This window comes from Brachyhypopomus gauderio, chromosome 3 (genome assembly GCF_052324685.1).
Source record: "Brachyhypopomus gauderio isolate BG-103 chromosome 3, BGAUD_0.2, whole genome shotgun sequence".
Classification (NCBI taxonomy): domain Eukaryota; kingdom Metazoa; phylum Chordata; class Actinopteri; order Gymnotiformes; family Hypopomidae; genus Brachyhypopomus; species Brachyhypopomus gauderio.
Genome location: NC_135213.1, coordinates 27619069 through 27637105, shown reverse-complemented (window position 1 = coordinate 27637105; position 18037 = coordinate 27619069). Strand labels below are relative to the sequence as shown.

The window sequence follows — 18037 nt, the reverse complement described above, 5'->3', positions numbered from 1 at the left end:
TTGTGGTATAATGAGACAGAAATGGGGGGTGTTGACCAAAATTAAGAATGCTGTGAGTCACAAACTAAATGTCTGTGTGCTTACCTCAGCAGGGACTGGACATCTTTTTTTAAATTGGACAGATGGATGGTACAAAATACAGGCAGATAACCTGCTTCAGGCTTGCTAAAAAAAACTAAACTGCAGAGAAAGCCAAAGTCACACAGGAGTGGTTAAACAACCAAAACGTGAATGTTCTACACTGAAGTTAAACTGGTGACCTCAGTAAAATTGAGAATCTGATACTCTTTTTGAAAATTGCAGTCTGCAAACATCATGTAACAGACCTCAATAAGCTGGTGCAAATCTGCCTGGAGGAATAGGTGAAAGTGCAAAGTAATGACTTTTCAAAAGTTTCCCAATGCAGAATTTATTGCATCAAAAGGCAGCTCTTAACACATACTAGTCTGAAGGTGGTGAATACATATGAAAGCAATATTTTTTGTTTTTTTAAATCCTTACCTCCCATCAATTCAAGGAGAGTAGGATGCAGTTATGAAGTTGTAACGTTCCGCGTGGGGCAGAACAGGGAGGCGGACACAAACGCTGAGGAGAGCGAGATTTATTCAAGGAAATACCAAAAGCAGAGTCGTGATACCGGGCGCAGGTCATATCGGGAAGGCAGTCCATACAAGAAATATACACGGGCATAGATACGGACAAGGGAAACAACAAAGCAGACTAACTCAGGGAGGACAGGCAAGATACACGCAATACAGGTAACACAAAAGCGCAAACTACAAACGGCAGTACTCACGAAGAACAGGTAGGAACAAAAAGACCAATACAGACATGGGAGGGACTATTATACACAGAACTAAACTAGGGACAGGTGATGACAATGACACAGGGGCGTGGTAACAAACGAGGAATCATCAAAATAAACGAGCAGGGCGGGACAAACAGGCAGGGAACACAGACATGAGGGAACCCAGAGTGACAGCTGCGAGAGGGGGCGTTGCCCTACGTGACAGAAGTGAGTTTTTATGTGAGTTCTTCATTTTAAAAAATGAAACCAAAAGCCATAGAGGTCTTAGAAAAACAGAAACAACTCGTGAGGAAACAAAACAAGCTTAAGAAGTTATACAATGAACACTAAGCAAACATACACGAAGGACGTGAAAATTATAAGTGGGAGGGGCCAAATTACACAAGCCTGAAGCAGAGACAGACACCAAAACACAAGTACATGGCAACATAGGAACAAACAAACAAACTTGTAGCATCACATGGTTTTTGGTTTTCAGTGTCATGTGCACAGAGACACAGATGTGAAGGGAGAAACTGACAGTTTCCAGCACAGGGGATCATGGCAACAAGGCACAAAGTTAATTTCATGGAATTGACCAAGAATAAAAATAAATATTATTTACCTTGTGAATTTCTGTCATGTCGCTGTACATGTACCCACACCAATGCTTGACAAATTGTCAGTAAGGAGATCTGGTTCTTGAAGAAGAAACCTGTGGCCTGGAGTCAAATGTGCTCTCCTTTCAAGACATACTGGAAAAATAACACCAGAGGGTATTACTCTCGGCGCCAGAGGGTTAAAACTTGTAAGAGCCTCTGTCACAGATATAAAACTCCATTTAGTTTAATTCTAATTGTGATGGACGAGGGAGTGCAAAAGAAAGCGATCATGTCAGGGAAAATAGAGAATCTATTAAATAAATTGCACCAAAGCAAAACCTGTGATATAATTCCAAATTAAGGATACAATAACTAGCAGTCAACTGGTACAAAGACAATCCATATATAGACAAACAAACGAACCTTAGGTGTCAGGTGCCCTTATAGGCCATGCCCACCTGAGGGACCAAATACAACGTCACAACAGGACAACATGAAATACTGCCACTACTGATGGGGGTGGTTGGCAGGGGACCTCCATATGTAACAGATTTTTTCAGGCATTAGTAATTCTATTATTTCTAATGTTCATTTTTTTATCTTCAATAAATATTATAATATATATTAATCCAAGTAAGACTCTTTAGTTTTGGGAAACATGCCCAAATCTACTGTGCCTTTGCTCAAGCCCCTGGACTCTATGACTGTGCCACTGTTATTTGATAATTATCCCTGAACTCTGTGACATATGAGCCAAAATAATGATTACAGCTCCCATGCACACTATTGGAAATGTGCTCGATAAGTCCTGCAGAGATGACAGTGCTGTTGTGCCGATGGAAATTGATTTGTGTGTGTGTGTGTGTGTGTGTGTGTGTGTGTGTGTGTGGGTGTGTGTGTGTGTGTGTGTGTGTGTGTGTGTGTGTGTGTGTGCGTGTGTGTGTATGTTGCCCTGTGGTCTATGATACATCTGTTGTGTGACTCGATTAAAAACACAATGCATCAAAAATCGAAGGCTATTTTCTTTTTGGCACATTTCCTGACTTAATGTGAGTTTTAGACTTGTGTCCGTTTCATAATGGTATAATTACCTTGGCACTGAGCATGTGAAATAGTGTCTTGTTAGTGTAAAACTTTTATAAAGTATTTGCATCTTATAAGTTATACATTTCCTTTCAATATAAAACTTCCAATTTGCATGCTGACATTCATTATGCTCTCATTATTACCACAAAACAGCACGTCAAAATGTTTTACCTTATATATGAGGTCATTACAAAGCATGACTGCTCATTTGTAGATAATGTCAAGTCAATAACATGTCATAACAGGCATCCTAAATGATATGTTATTGTAGAATTCACCATAGTAAAGTTGGCTTGAATTAAGTTACCTTTCTCTAAGATTGTGTTAGTCAATTACTCATTTTTTACAGAAAAACATTTAAGCAAGAAGTGCCAAACAGAAATCCCTTTGTTGAAAAACAAAATCTGCAAGTGTTTTGCGTGGTCTAATCTTTCTCTTTTTCCAAATGTAATGCTGTTTTACCATTGAGCCCAGAGGTTGATATGGTTTAGCGTGGAATTAGAATTTATGCAGTAGTACGATAGTGTACTTACTCCTCTGCAGACAATAAGTTAAAATCAAATAGGTTAAAAGGCTGAAGGATATTTTTGATTCTTTAGAATTGATCTGAGACCCCAACCACCAACTGAGAAAGATTATTCTGGTGTGCAAAATCTTTAACATACCACACAGTGTTGACCTTTTATCAATCGGTATTTGCACGCACAGGCTCCACCGTTGCCATTTCAGCTCACTCCTTCTCCTATTTTTCCTCCCTTGCCCTAAAAGTTTGTTATCCCATCTCCCCATTGAGATTAGCTAGACACAATCAATCAAAATGTATTTCTATAGCGCTTTTGACAACAGTTGTCACAAAGCAGCTTTACAAGTGTCCGAGTCCAAGCCCCAAGTGAGCAAGCCAAAGGCCGGAGTGGCAAAGAAAAACTCCCTAAGAGCATGAGGAAGAAACCTTGAGAGGAACCAAGACTCTTTTTGGGGGGGGGCGCACACACTCATTCTCCTCTGGCCGACGCAGGTTACCATGACAACATTAATTTGAGAGATACATAAACAAGTGATGGGAATGATAAATAATTCTAATCTTTGTGTGTATTTATGTGTTCTCTCTGTAACTCTATGTATGCAACTCCGGCATTAAATTATTACAGCCTAGCTAAAAGGGCAGAACCAGAAGGTAACACAGACTTGGGAGCATCCTGAGACATTGGCATCCATCCACTACACCGACAACAAACTTGAGTGATCACGTGCAGTGACGGAATGAAAGCACCAGCGTCCCAGTTTACCATAAAACCCTTTTCCCATGAACCCCTTAGGCCCCACCAAACGTAGCGTGACCTCGCAAGCCAATGGCAAAGACCTGCATTATGAAAGATAGTGTAACAGCTTCTTTTTGTCCTAAAGGGAAAACGAGAGGAGCCTTCTTGCTGCCCAAGGGAGCACGACATGTGTTTCTGAATGAATCTGAGGACTCTAGAAATGTTCTTGGTGAGTGGTGCAGTACTTTGCAGAGGCGTGGACATCTGTAGCAGGACAGACCTTCAGGGGCAGCTGTAGTGTCTTTAGCACTTTGGCAAATGGTTCTTCCATCCATCCTCCATCATACATTTGTCAGCTGTATAGTGCTGCCCAACAGCATTTCAAGAATCAACAGTTTGGTAGTCCTGAAGTCCTTGGGACTGCTTAGAACCACTTCAGTGTCACATAGCCCTTGTGCTCTTGGAACCTGTGCCAGTGAGGCATTTATGAGACATTTATGAAGAGATGAATGTATTTCATGAAGTCTGAATGGAGAACCTTCAGCCACATTCTCAAGTAACTCTTTCTCACAGGCTTTGCGCGACCTAGCTTGACGGACAACTGCAGTAGCGCGACTCTTTGAACTCATTAGCCTTCCTGGAGCCTAGCAGCAAAATAGTACTCCTCCTAACAAAAGGATGTCCACCTCTGCAAAGGAAAATGAGACATTATTTTTGCTCACTAATTGCTTCTGCTATCTTTCCCCCCCTTTACACTTTGCCTTCGTTGCCATTTTGGCTCTGGTGCAAAGGTTACCTAAAGATGTTCTTCATCCCCCCCGGGGCTAGACATGTGATCATCCAAGAACATGAGGCATCGCCTCACTGTCTTGGTAAGTGATGCTATCCCCTCCGCTCTCAGGACTCACTGTTACATGTATCTGATTCCTGACACTGTTTCCTTTCATCTTTTCTCAGTGTGTTGATGCAATCATTTCGTTTATGTGGAGAAAACATTAATTTTGTGATGTGATGTGACGTGAAAAGAGATTTCATTACATTCAAAATGATAATTCTCTGCCATTGAGTGCCTCTAAAAGAGTTTTTTTTTTCAAAGTACATATGTATAGCACTCTGGCTTTCCCCACATATGAGCTACAATCTCAATCATGGACTAATTTTTCAATTGTAAAACAAATTAAAAAGACCCCAGAGGTAACTAGGCAGTGACAAATGTGCTATTGAGCCTGTTCCTAGTTTCATGGCTTAGAGTATTTGAAACACATGTGGTTTGTAATTAGTAGCTTTCAATATCCACAAGTGAATGTCACCTTTATTTTAAGCCAGTTCTTCACTAATTAAAGAGTGATTTAATTAATCCTAAACTGTTTTAATTAAATACGACTTTATGCATACATTTCAAGTGATTTAATATTTGATAATAGTTCCATCACCTCTGGTTTAAGGTTTTCACCTAGTTTTTGGGTCATAAAATTTTCTAGACCCATGTAACCCTGAACTGGATTATGTGAATTGTATCTTTTGACCCTACCGTTGTAATGTCTGTAATTGATCACTGCTTCCAGCGGTGAAGAACCAGGCCACAGGACATTACATCCTCAATGGCAAGGGGGAGGATGTGAAGACACGCAGCTTCATCGACCTCGGGGTGGAGTGGGACTACATAATCGAAGACGAGGTTGAGACCCTTCACACGGACGGGCCACTACATGACACAGTCATTGTCCTGGTAAGATTATTTATTTATCTAAATAAATTAATAAGTGCATCATTATTACTCTGCAAGGACTATTAATATGCATGACCACATGTTTTAAAATGTTCTTTGTATTCATGGAAAAGCATCTGAAAATGCTTGCAGACTGCAAATGCAACAAATGAGAAATGAGGGAGAAACGTGCAGAGGAAACGAGTGAAAGTAATGTAGCAGGAACACATTTCAGTGTCTTTGCTTTCACTACAATACATGCACTGCATGAAGCCAGCCAGTTGGTAAATTCATGGTATATTAGCTGAGTAATCGTAAGAACGACCAAGTAGTCTGACCTAACAAGACCTTATGTAGGAGATTATGTAGGAGATAGGTTAGTATATTCAGAACCCAACATTGATGTGATGCTGGAGAGCGTTCACTGTTATCCAATACACAGAACAAAGTTAATTCAAAACAACCGTGAAACATGAATGATGACAAACAAGTAATTATAATAACGAATGTGACCTGCATGAACACAAAGGCAACAGGACAGCTGTAAGCACACAAGTGAGTGTAAGGGGTACAACTGCAGAACAGAGTCAGAACAACAACCCACAAAGAACACAGCAAACATACATTTAATACATGCACTGTTGAACAGGGTAATAAAGGACAGGTGCAATACATAACAGGCTAAGAGGTTAACAAGAGGTGTGTGGCTACACACAAGGGAGTTAGCACAACACAAACACAAGCACGTATTGGCGCTGGACCAGGTGGGTTCAGGTGGGGAAACACGTAAGGGAGGTGCTGTGACATGACAAAGGTGAACTGATTTGACTTTTTAACCCAGGTCAGTTTCTTTCATGGGCTGCTGTGGTGGTTAATGGAATTCTGGAAAGGTCTGGCCAGACATGCGTTTTGCTGTCCTCCAAGGGAATCAATACTGGCACAGTACTGGCCAACTTGATATGTGGGTTACTGACCTGTAGCTAGAGCTAAAGCAGAAGTATGTACATATTTTGGGCTGCAGATCTTTTTTGGTCTGGTTTTTCTCGTATGGGTAAGAGAAAAACACATTGTTTGAAGTTACCCTTCTGTCAAAGAAGTGTTGCTAGGCAACAAGTGTTATCACCTGTGATTTTCTTGGTTGGGTTCACACCTTATTCCCCACACAGCTGCTGGTGCAGAAGGCTTTTCCATCCTGTCTTCTCCTCACCCAAAAATGGGAGCTAGCCACTTCATCACATCTCATGAAATCAATGTTAATGAACTGGATATGTGAGATACAGAACCAATGAACCTATGATATGTAATTTATTATTGTTATAGATGTATATAATGTAATGACAGTTTAGAGTTTAGTTTTTTAGTTTTGTTACTAGTTGTTACTGGTTTTGTTCACATTACTGGTTACTTAGTAACAAAGTTATTGTGATCTTAGACACAATGTAACTGGAAGAGAAGGAATCATACCCAGGTTTAAATGTGCACAACACTCTATGATAATTTGCTGGTCGCAATTCATTATTTTAGCGGCAACAGGTGATACAACAGCATAATTTTTTATTGATGAGGATGATTTGTAATTGGAAAACATATCCAACATTTTCTTTTGAGTTTGCATTTTAAAAGTTAAACAATAGGCTGTAGCTCCCACTCACATGGATGTCTCTGCTCATCAACAAATGCAGGAATCTGATCACCAGCGTGACTCGAAGCAGCAAAGCTGAGCTGAAACTTAGCACTAAGCGTTAGCTTGTTGAAAATGGTTAAGCAAAAAATATCAGATTTTTCACATAATCTACATCTTTGTCATACCCTATGAGTTCACACTTCTTTACAACTGTACATAGTTTAAAGTTAATTTTAATGGGATCAAAAGTCACTCATATGCATACAGGGAAACTGCGGTAAAGTTAGTTTCACGTTCAGATGTTCTGAATTATTACTTCAATATCTTTAAGTCAGTATTAGCAAAAGTGCCAAAATATGCAACTTCTTATTTCTGGTAACTAAGACAAACATCTACAACTTTGTTTACATCAGGAATAATCATATTTTAAATGTTATTTCAATAGTTTTTAAACGGTCCATCATAAGACCACCAAAGAAGTTGTATTAAATTAAGTGCATCCTAAGCAACACCGTACAACTCAGAGATGGGTATTTATACCTTGCACCAATTTGTGAGTTTTTGAGTAATCATTTCAATAGCTTTTAAACAATCCATTATAAGTCCACAAAACAAGTAGTTTTACACAAAGTGCACCCTAAATAACAACTTACAACTCTTGAATGGGTATTTCTACCATAAAACAAAGTTGTTGATTAGGATGCACTTAATGTAATATAACTTGTTTATGCTCTTATCATGGACCTTATAAAAAAGCTATTGAAATATTTGACCACCACAAATTGGTGCAAGGCAGAAATATCCATATCTGAGTTGTAGGTTGTTGTTCAGCATGCACTTTGTTTAATAGACCTTGTTTATTGGTCTTATGATGGAAAGCTTTTGAAAGGTTTAAACAAAAACTGACCACCACAAAGAGGTAAGAGGTAGAAATACCCATTCAAAAGTTGTTTAGGACTGCCACTTTCATCCGTGTTAAGATAATTTGTAGATGGTGACATTTAATCCTAAATAACAGATGATCTGATGTGTGTTGCAATGTTAATTGTTTGTATATTATTATGGTACTTAGAAAAAGTTATTGGCGCCTGATTTTTTTCCTTTTAGGAGCCACTGGCTTCTTGAATATTTTTTTTGTTTGGGGCCCTACATACGAACTATTCTTGTTGCTATAGTAAACACAATTGTTAACCATTTAAATTTTATAAATGTTATAACATTTGTATTGTATAAACGTCGGTCGTGACTTAATGACCCCTGCTATAGATCAAGGAAAGAGGAACCAGTGTCTTTTTTTCAAATTTGCATGCTTCCTGTGGTGAGATGGAACAGTGTTTTTGCCAAATATTTGGCCTTTGCCTTGTGAAGCCCTCCAAAGTGAAGGCCACACACTGCACATGTCCAAGACTGCCAGACACTAAGACAATAAGCTGGCATTTAAGTCTCAGATTTTCAATGGCAGTAATTAGTGGTTGGCATTTAATTATGTGTGAAGTGACTCTTCTAAGAATAAGTCATAGGCATGTGATATTTCAAAATAAGGAAAGGAGAAATACTATCTTGTATATTTACAACTCCTGAGAAGTCTTCAGTGGCAGTATTAAGCACTCAGGTGTGTTTGAAGATTTTCACGGATTTACTTGGCATATGTGTTGCTGTCAAGGCCAGAAGCCAGTCATATCTAGTGGTATACAGTCCTTTCAAAGACATACTGTCATAAAGAATATGTGAAAGTGACTCCAGATCTTGAGAGCAGTTCTGAAATAAACTGTATGGAACATGGATATATGGGTAACACATTGCAAGCTTATATTTAGAACATCCTAAGACTTCATAGAAAATAAGAACCACTTTACTGATAGACTGTATGTGATATTGGGTGATCAGCACCTGATAATAAGGCTAGCTTTCCCTGTAGTTTCTTGCAAGAACAGTAGCTCAGACTCTTTGTATCTCCAGCAAAATATGTCTTGATGAGCTTGCAAGATGTTCAATTAAGGTCTGTTGTGGCCTCTATAAATACTCAAGGATCCTTGACCGCACCATCAATGACCTCTACACTCTTGACTGTAATTCTGCAATACATGTCCATTTGCAATTTAAAACAAGAAGTTAATTAAAAAATGCATTCAGTTGCCAAAAATGGACAAGCATATTTCTTTTGAGACTTTCAATGCTCTTGGGTCCCACTTGCAGCACGGGCTGGTTTAATTACATCCTACACAAAACGTTCAATCTGTTAGAGTCTAAGAAGGTTATTTCATTTGATGGAGATTCAATTGCTGTATTTTCCAGTATTTGAAAAGAAAATTTCAGTAGTGGTGTACCAAACAGTTATGGTGATCATGTTGAAATTACTGTGAAAGTGATGCCACTACCATCTTGACACACAAGCACACACACACACAGTTGGTAGTGCAATATGTTTTTACTGTTACATATAGTTACAATTTCTTGTCTAAAATGGTGTACTTCTCTGTTCAGTTACATGTCACTGCAGGAGTCAGAATTTCTTTGATAGTTATTCCATGTTATTGCCATGTTGCCCCACACAGTGAGGGGATGGTGGGCGGAGGCCATCACCTATTGCATTGGGAGTTGCTAGGAAAGTGGTAGTGATGCCCGACACCAGCTCTTGGCTGGAGAGTGCACTAGTGAGAGTGCATGTGGTGCTCTTTGACAGACGTGCTCATTGACGAGAGAGGAAGGTCGTCGGAGAGAGAACATCTACTCATGCCTCGCTGATTCACCGTGGGCGAAGAATGAAGCTCAATGTGAGATTATCTGTTAAATGAGACGGGGATGAGTCAGGCCATGGTTGGAGAGGGAGTAACTCAGTGAGCATGTGTCAGAGCAAAGCAAAGCAGGCTTAAACTTGCAGCAGTTTTTTTTCACATATGGCAGGATTTCTGCTGAAGATCTAACCACTGTAATCAACAAATCCTTCAGTGGTTTTAAAATAACTTTTTAAGGAACATTTTAAGTGCTGGGCCTATACTTTAGATCACAGTTAGCCTTTAAACAATTGATCTCTTAATGGGGGTAAGGGCAAATAAATCAATCATTTATGGCCAAACTCCATTGCTTTATTTATATTGGTAACCATGGATACTGATGCATAATGTGTGGTCTTTGGTATTTTTGAATATTATTTGCCACCATGTTCTGGAGGCAGTGCACATTTTGTACGTCTCATTAGATCTGGCTTTGCATTGGCTGGTAATTACCAGGCTTGGAAGTAAAATGCAAGAGGCTGGATTTGTATAATCTCACAGGCTGTAATACCAGTTCCACATGATGCTGGCCCATTTTGTATTTCTGCCCCAGAATTAGGCCTACTTCACAAGTGCAGAACTGTAGCCCAGGGCTTCAGCCTAGATCAAATAGGAGGACTGTTGATCAGTCAAAAGAGCTGTTGAAGATATTCAGTGACTGTTCATCCATAGCTAATTGTGAATGTATCTTCATGTACTGTTTCTGCACACAAAGTGTTATGGAATTTATATGGCATATGTCATGTGCTTTTATTTTGTGATTTTTCATTACTCTGCAACTGGGGATTCTTGGTTTGCCATTATCCATGAATACTGCAATTAGCTAAAATCTTGCATAAATTACCTGTTCATTACTTTTTAAACAATTTTAGCAGATTCACTAAAGATTTTCCTCTGTATACTAAACAGTCCATCCATCCATCCATCTGTCCATCCAATTGCATCAGCTTATCCGGGTCCGGGTTGCGGGGGCAGTAGCCTAAGCAAAGAAGCCCAGGTTTTCCTCTCCCCAGCCACCTCTTCTAGCTCTTCTGGGGGGATACCGAGGCACTTCCAGGACAGCCGAGAGATATAATCTCGCCAGCATGTCCTGGGTCTTCCCTGGGGTCTCCTCCCAGTTAGACATGCCCGGGCAAAATTACTCAGGACCTAAAACAGGCACGAACGCAACAGGCTTAGGAACAGTAACTCAAACTATCACATATCGTGGAATGGGGGCATAGGCATAGAGTTCATGCTAGACAAGACAAGTGAAAACCACCAGGGTGAGCAGTGTTCATTGCTGACTCCAAAGTGGATTGGTTGGTATCTGGAGGTCCTACACAGACCTTTGGGACAGACTGGGAGGCTCTTGTACCCAATTTGCTGTCACTGTTGTGAAGCATACTGACTGAAGCCCCAGTGAGAATACTCAGAAAATACCAGAGTCTCGGTGCCTCGTTGCATCCTGGTTAGGCTGGTTATTCTGTGATGCTTTACGTGTTAGCGGACAGACACATACTCTAAGTAGAGCAAGATTTATTATGGACAAACCCAATGTCAGAGTCATCAGCTGACATATCATAAGGACAGTCTGGAGCATAAACCAAGATGTACACTAGGGTTAAACAATGATGACATACAAGAAAACAAACCAAACTAGTAATATTGCAAAAAAGATACAAAACCATCGAAGGTAGAAAACAGAACTAAAGCAGGATACGGAGCAATCAAAGAACAAACTTGACAGAGTAGAAGTGTAAATCTAAACTGGACCTGATAACCACAATAACCAGCAACAAACTAAACTAAACACAGGGTATGTAAACATTAGAGATAATGAGAAGACATACCAGGAGGAAGTAAACATAATTACAAAAGATGGGTTTAAAAGGAACAGGAGGGAACAACTGAAATGAAAACATTGACACATGAGCGAATACAACAAAAATCATGATTAAGAGGTGGGGGCGGGGCTATACATGACAATCTGAATACAAGAAAATGTTCATTTGCAGTGTGTGAAATTTGAATAATTACAGTTGCACTTGATACTGTATGTTCTGTCATTGTCCCTTTTAGAAATGTCACACTTCTTAAGACAATATGACAAATCTACAGTAACTTTCATAAATATTTGTGAATACTAAAATATAAGCATAAGAAATACCGCCATCTACGACCTGATATATTTTTTGTTTTTTTTAATGCAAGATTATACCAAAGGACAATGAGACAAGATCCACATTGATGTACAAATACATCATACATGAAGACCTGGTCCCCATAAACAACAACAATGTGATTCAGGAAGACACATATGAGTGGGCTCTGAAGAGCTGGTCCCAGTGTTCACGCCCCTGTGCTGGAGGTAACATCATTTAAACACACATTTGTTCAACCTGCTGGTTTTCAACAGATTCCCTTTGAACTTCGTTCCACTTGGGAAAAGGCCTACAGGGCGAATCGCAATTTACACTCCAAAAAACATGTGATTGTGTTATTTGACACCAGTCCTGACTGGATACAGTGGCCTCTTTTTAATTTTTTTCTTTCTTCTCTGGCATCAGGATTCCAGTATACCAAGTATGGATGCCGAAAGAAAGGAGACAGCAAGATGGTGCAAAGGAGCTACTGTGATATCAACAAGAAGCCCAAACCAATCCGCAGGATGTGCAACCTACAGGACTGCACACAACCACAGTGAGTAATGGCCCACCTTTTATATCTGGAAAATACTTTCATTTTAGCACAGTCAATCTAAGTCGGTTCAATCTAAAATTGAGCTTTTTGTGCTCTGATGTTGGTTCTTTTTCATCACTCTCATCATGTGAGGTCAGTCGCTGTAGTGTTTGTTGATGGTGTGATTAGAATGGGAACTGTAACACAGTAGTGGGCAGAGTACACAGCCCTTGGGGAGCTGTTGGAGATAATAATAATAATAATAATAAGTTCCATTTGTATAGCGCCTTTCAAGATGCTCAAGGACGCTTTCCAGATGCAAAAACCAAAATACGCAAACTAACAAACAATACAAAAAAAAAAAAAAAAAAAAAAAAATACAAAACAGGCAACACCAATACAACAGATTAAATAAATTGAAGCCGGGCTAGGATGAAGAGTTTAGGTGAAAATATTGAGAAAACAGGTGAGTTTTTAGCTGTGTTTTGAATGAATTGAGAGATGAAGAGAGACGGAGTGATGGCGGGAGAGAGTTCCAAAGTGTTGGGGCAGCCACACTGAATGATCGACCCCCCATAGTGCTTAACTTATACCTAGGAACAACAAGGAGACCGGTGTCAGAGGAACGCAGTCTACGTGATGGGACATAATGGTGGAGGAGGTTGGCCAGATATAAGGGTGCCGCACCAGCGAGTGTTTTAAATGTAAGCACTAGGAGTTTATACTGGATACGCAGGTGTACAGGGAGCCAGTGGAGACGTTCTAATACTGGTGTTATATGCTCGTATTTTCTGGTTTGAGATAAAACACGAGCAGCAGCATTCTGAACAGACTGAAGGGGTTGAAGGGATTTAGAGGGAAGCCCATAGAGGAGAGAGTTACAGTAATCTAACTTTGAGGTAATGAGTGCATGTACCAGGATCTCAGCAGATTTTGGAGAAAGATGTGGGCAGAGGCGGGAGATATTGCGAAGTTGTAAAAAGGCAGATTTACTAAGTGAGCGTATATGTGGTTCAAACGACAGAAATGGATCAAACAAGACTCCGAGGTTACGGGCTGTAGGTGATGAGTCAATTTGAGTATCATCAACAGAGAGGGATGTATTGGCAAGGGACTGGACCACAGATTTAGTACCGATGACAAGATACTCGGTTTTATGAGCATTTAATTGGAGGAAGTTGGAGCGCAACCATAGGTTGAGTTCTCTGATACACTTGGTAATGGATGGAGGTGGGAAGGGGCCAGATGGTTTAAAACTAATATAAAGCTGGGTGTCATCAGCGTAGAAGTGAAAGTTTAACCCATATTGGCGTATCAAGTTACCAAGAGGCAGAATATAGATGGTAAATAGCAGTGGACCAAGTACAGAGCCCTGGGGGACACCGTGAGAAAGAGGGGATAGGTCTGATTTGCAGTTACCCAGTCGAACGAATTGACATCTGTTTGATAAATAGGAAGTGAACCAGGAGATGACTGTACCAGAGAGACCTAAATCACCAAGCCGTGAGAGGAGAGTTGTATGATTAACAGTGTCAAAGGCAGCAGTAAGATCAAGGAGTAGAAGAATGGATGCTCGCTGCTGACCCAAATTGACCATGGGCGTCCTGTGAGGATGTCCAGGATCCATCTGCAGAGAAATATGATGAACCTTAGCAGGTCCAGCAGATCCGCTCTTGGGGTATGATTGTGTTGAACACTGAATTGAAGTCTATGAATAGGATTCTGATGTGTATTCTTCTGGTGGAGGTGGGTTAGTGGCAGATTAAGAGTGTGTAGGATTGTGCCCTCTCTGGAACCATTGGGGTGGTACATGAACTTACCATGGTGTGGAGGGACACCACAATCTTGTTGTGCTATGGGTTAGAGGTCTGCACTTCCGCGGTAATCCCGCGGGTCCCGTCAGAATATCTTGCGGCGCGGGACAGAATTTAATTGTTATTGGCGGGAGCGGGAGTTTAATTAGTCCAGGTGATGAGGAAGCGGGACCATATATACATGTAGAAAAATCCCGCAAATTAATAAATAGTCTAGAAAATTATAATATTAACAACGCAATGATTTCCATGCATAAGGAACAGGACGAAAACAACTAATCATTCAGTAAGTAAGCAATAAACTAATTCAAAATATTGGCTAAGCAACTGATCACGTGAACATGAAGTGTGCGTCATTTTGTCATTTTGATACCGAAATGGCAGAGACTGTGTAGACGGTCAACCAGTTTTAGCTGTGGAAAATTCAGTTAAAACAGGTGAATACACCACAATTAAGCCAACTACAGGAAAGTCTGATGTATGGAGGTCATATTCCATTGTAATTAATGGAGATGGAAATCGTCTACCATTTGCTTGTTGTGAAAGATGTCAGAAAGTGTTGGTGTACACCTGACATGTGTTTGGACTGTGGTAAGAAATGGGACAGCGCGATCCATCAATATATTGTTGTTTTAATAAATACATAAGAAAATTTCAAGTACTAAATTTCATTAATTCAATTCATATTAGGATTGCGGGCGGGGGCGACAGAAACGTGTATGTGGCGGGCAGGTGCGGGATTAAAACAAGCGATTTTTTTGGCCGGTGCGAGCGGGAGCGGGACTAAAACATGCAGGTGGGAGTGGGATTTAAAAAGCAGTCCCGCGCAGACCTATGGGTACTATGGGTAAACAGTCATTGATGTTTTACAGTAGAGACTTCAGTATGGTGGTTGTAGCCTTGATGTACTGTAGGATTACTGCTTGGTTCATTGAGATGTTCGTTAGGACTTCTAATGCCATTGGAGATCTAATTCCAATGGTGATCTAAGGTCCGTTGAGGTATGCGCAAAACTCCTATGGACATTTTACCAGTCTGCTGTTGCAAGCATCATATCCTATACTGGCAACAGTATCCATAGAAGAACCTGATAAGAAAGGCTAGCTGTGTTGTAGTAGTTAAGCTGAACACTCTGAAGGTTGTGGCAGAACAATGGACTCCATACGTTCACCTTATAATCCATTATAGATAATACCACCTCCATCATTTGTGGAAAAACAGAGTAGCACATTCAGTGGCAGACTGATCCAGCAATGTGCTAGAGAATTACATGTGTTACCTCATACTTGTATAAGTGTAATATTTGCTGATTCTGTTTATGTAAATGTATAAACTTCATACATGCATATAGATACATCTTGCTCTTGGGATTCTATACCTCAGAGGTACATCTGTATGCCCCCCTGTCAATTTTATGTCTGTTCTTGTGCAGTACGTATGCTACTGTGATGCTGAAATTTCCTTTGGGATCAATAAAATGCTATATAGTAATTTATTGGACACTCTGATATACCACTACATGAAAAATCTGATATACCACTACATGGACAATATGATATACCACTACATGGACACGTTTTGATTGTAAGTAAAAAAGGCTCAGTTCTGAAACCTGGCGATGTAATGTTATTTGAAGATGGGAGGGGCCAGCAGGCTACATGATTACAGAGTACTTTACATTCAACTCAGGGCCTTGAGAGAAGTTGTACTTGTAAATGATATATGCATAGGATAGGTCTTGTGCTGGCCTTTTCTTCTGACAGGCAGGCAGGAAATTTAGAAGCAATTTTCACTTTAATGACATTTTTATCTAAGTGTGTGCAGGAGGCTTAGGATTCTCAGGGTAATTATTTAAAAATTTGATAAACGTGAGGAGGTTTTCACTGTTTGGATTTCATCTAATACATACAGGAACCATGGAATATGCATAGCAACTGCAGTGTTTCCCCTGGTTGACGTCATAGTGAAACTTCCTGCAGATTTGATTTTTCATCATTAGGGGCTTCATGTGCTTCAATTACACGGCACCATCATCTGTGTATTGTACAAAGCATTGAACCGAGCATGTACTGTGACAGGACACTACTGTAGTTATGCTGTGTCCATGTTGTTACTGCAGCCTTCATTTGCTGCAGCTGTGCCTCATAATTATCCTGAAGCCATGCTGGGCTACGCTTTGCCTTCTGTTTGTTTATCATGGCGCTGTCCATGCCAGCGGTGCTGGAGCTGGGCCAGGCGCTGTCCATGGTCCTGAAGTATGGGAACAGTAGGGTTAGGGTGCTGATGGGTAAGGTGGTACTCCCTCTGAAGGCCCAGCAGGGCAGTTGTGAATGAAACATGTAATATGTTTTGATTTAGAAAAAAACTCGAATAAGTCGTTTCAGATGTGATTTAGAAGCTCTACAGCTATTGACCTCATTTCTTCATGGATAATAGATTACAACTTGGGTGATACACTGATGTTTGGTTGAAATTTACTTTTAACCAAATATCAATCAGCTCATAATTGCAAACAAAGTTGAAAACAAAGTCTGTTGGTGACATTTAGCTAAATTAGCAATTGATTTCACCTCAAAATATGTTAATTCATCCACTTTTGCCCAGTGTCTAACACCCTTGAGTGCCATTCCCTGAGGAGGAAATCTTAATGTTCATGAAAACAGCTGTTTGTGGAATGCTTCTCTATCCTTTGTCAACCTTTACTGACCCTTTATTGACCTGAACACAAGTTGCAGTAATAGCACATCATCAACTCCACAGATGAACTCTCATGTTTTTTTTTTATTTCCACATGGAAACAGTCAGTTTCTATGAGTTGTTCTTGGTTCCTATTAGTCATTCTGGCTTGGGAATCTAAGATCTAAACAGGGCAATGACATCTGACACCAGCAGTCTTTCCACCTAAAACAGAATAAAATGAAACAGATACAGTTTAACATCTTAGGAACTCTGTGCTATTCATCTTCTCCTTATTAGTATAATCTTTCTTATTATTATGATACAGATTAATTGAGCATGCTAATACAACCACAGTTTAGGACCACAGTATAAAAATATACATGTTCATTTCTTAAAAAAAAAACACTACCACTTTGTCAGGGTTAGCTTCACCCCTCCTGTAATTCTGTCTTTTTGTTCTCCATTGTTGGTATTCTTTTGTGTGTCTTTATTTGGAAATTCCTGGTTGTGTCTGTCTTCATGCCCCACCCTTGTTCTCTGCCCCACTAGTTTGTATGCTGTTTGTATTCCTGCTGTTCCATGTCTTCTATGCTAGTCTTTATGTCTCCTCTTAGTGTTTGCCTTTAGTGTTAGTTGATTTAGTTGGTTAATGTTTGGTTTGTCTTTGTATTACGTCAGCGTATTTTCTGTAGTATTTGTCAGTTTGCTAATAAACTGCTATAGAGTCCAGCCAACCTTACCGGAACGTTACAGACAAGTCATTGTGGACAGTCCCGCAGGAGGCGAAGAATGCACAGCACTGGATGGCTGGACCTGTGGGGTTAAATAGGTGACAGGTGCAGATTATAATTCAATGAGTGCTAATATGTTGGTGATTGGAAAGGAGGAAGGAGTGAGTGAGATATGGGTGTTTATGTGGGCATCTCCCTCAAACACTGGGGTGGGCCTACCCTAACAACTACCAAAGGGTAAAAGCACTACCATTACCATTCAGTCTAATACTACTACCACAAGGCAGTACATCAGTCAGAGGTTAAGCTCCA

General features: G+C 40.1%; 1 protein-coding gene across 3 annotated transcripts in view; it reads left to right on the top strand.

Moving 5' to 3' along the window:
- Nucleotides 1–18037, top strand: part of adamts3 (ADAM metallopeptidase with thrombospondin type 1 motif, 3) — a 99801-nt gene that overhangs the window by 48238 nt on the left and 33526 nt on the right. For 2 of the 3 annotated variants that reach the window (XM_077000856.1, XM_077000855.1), the window contains 5 exons: nt 3880–3963; nt 4526–4606; nt 5300–5463; nt 12034–12190; nt 12390–12522. In XM_077000856.1, coding sequence (XP_076856971.1) covers nt 3880–3963; nt 4526–4606; nt 5300–5463; nt 12034–12190; nt 12390–12522 — 619 coding nt within the window. The remainder of the gene's footprint in view (nt 1–3879; nt 3964–4525; nt 4607–5299; nt 5464–12033; nt 12191–12389; nt 12523–18037) is intronic. The other variant, XM_077000857.1, reaches the window with a different exon arrangement.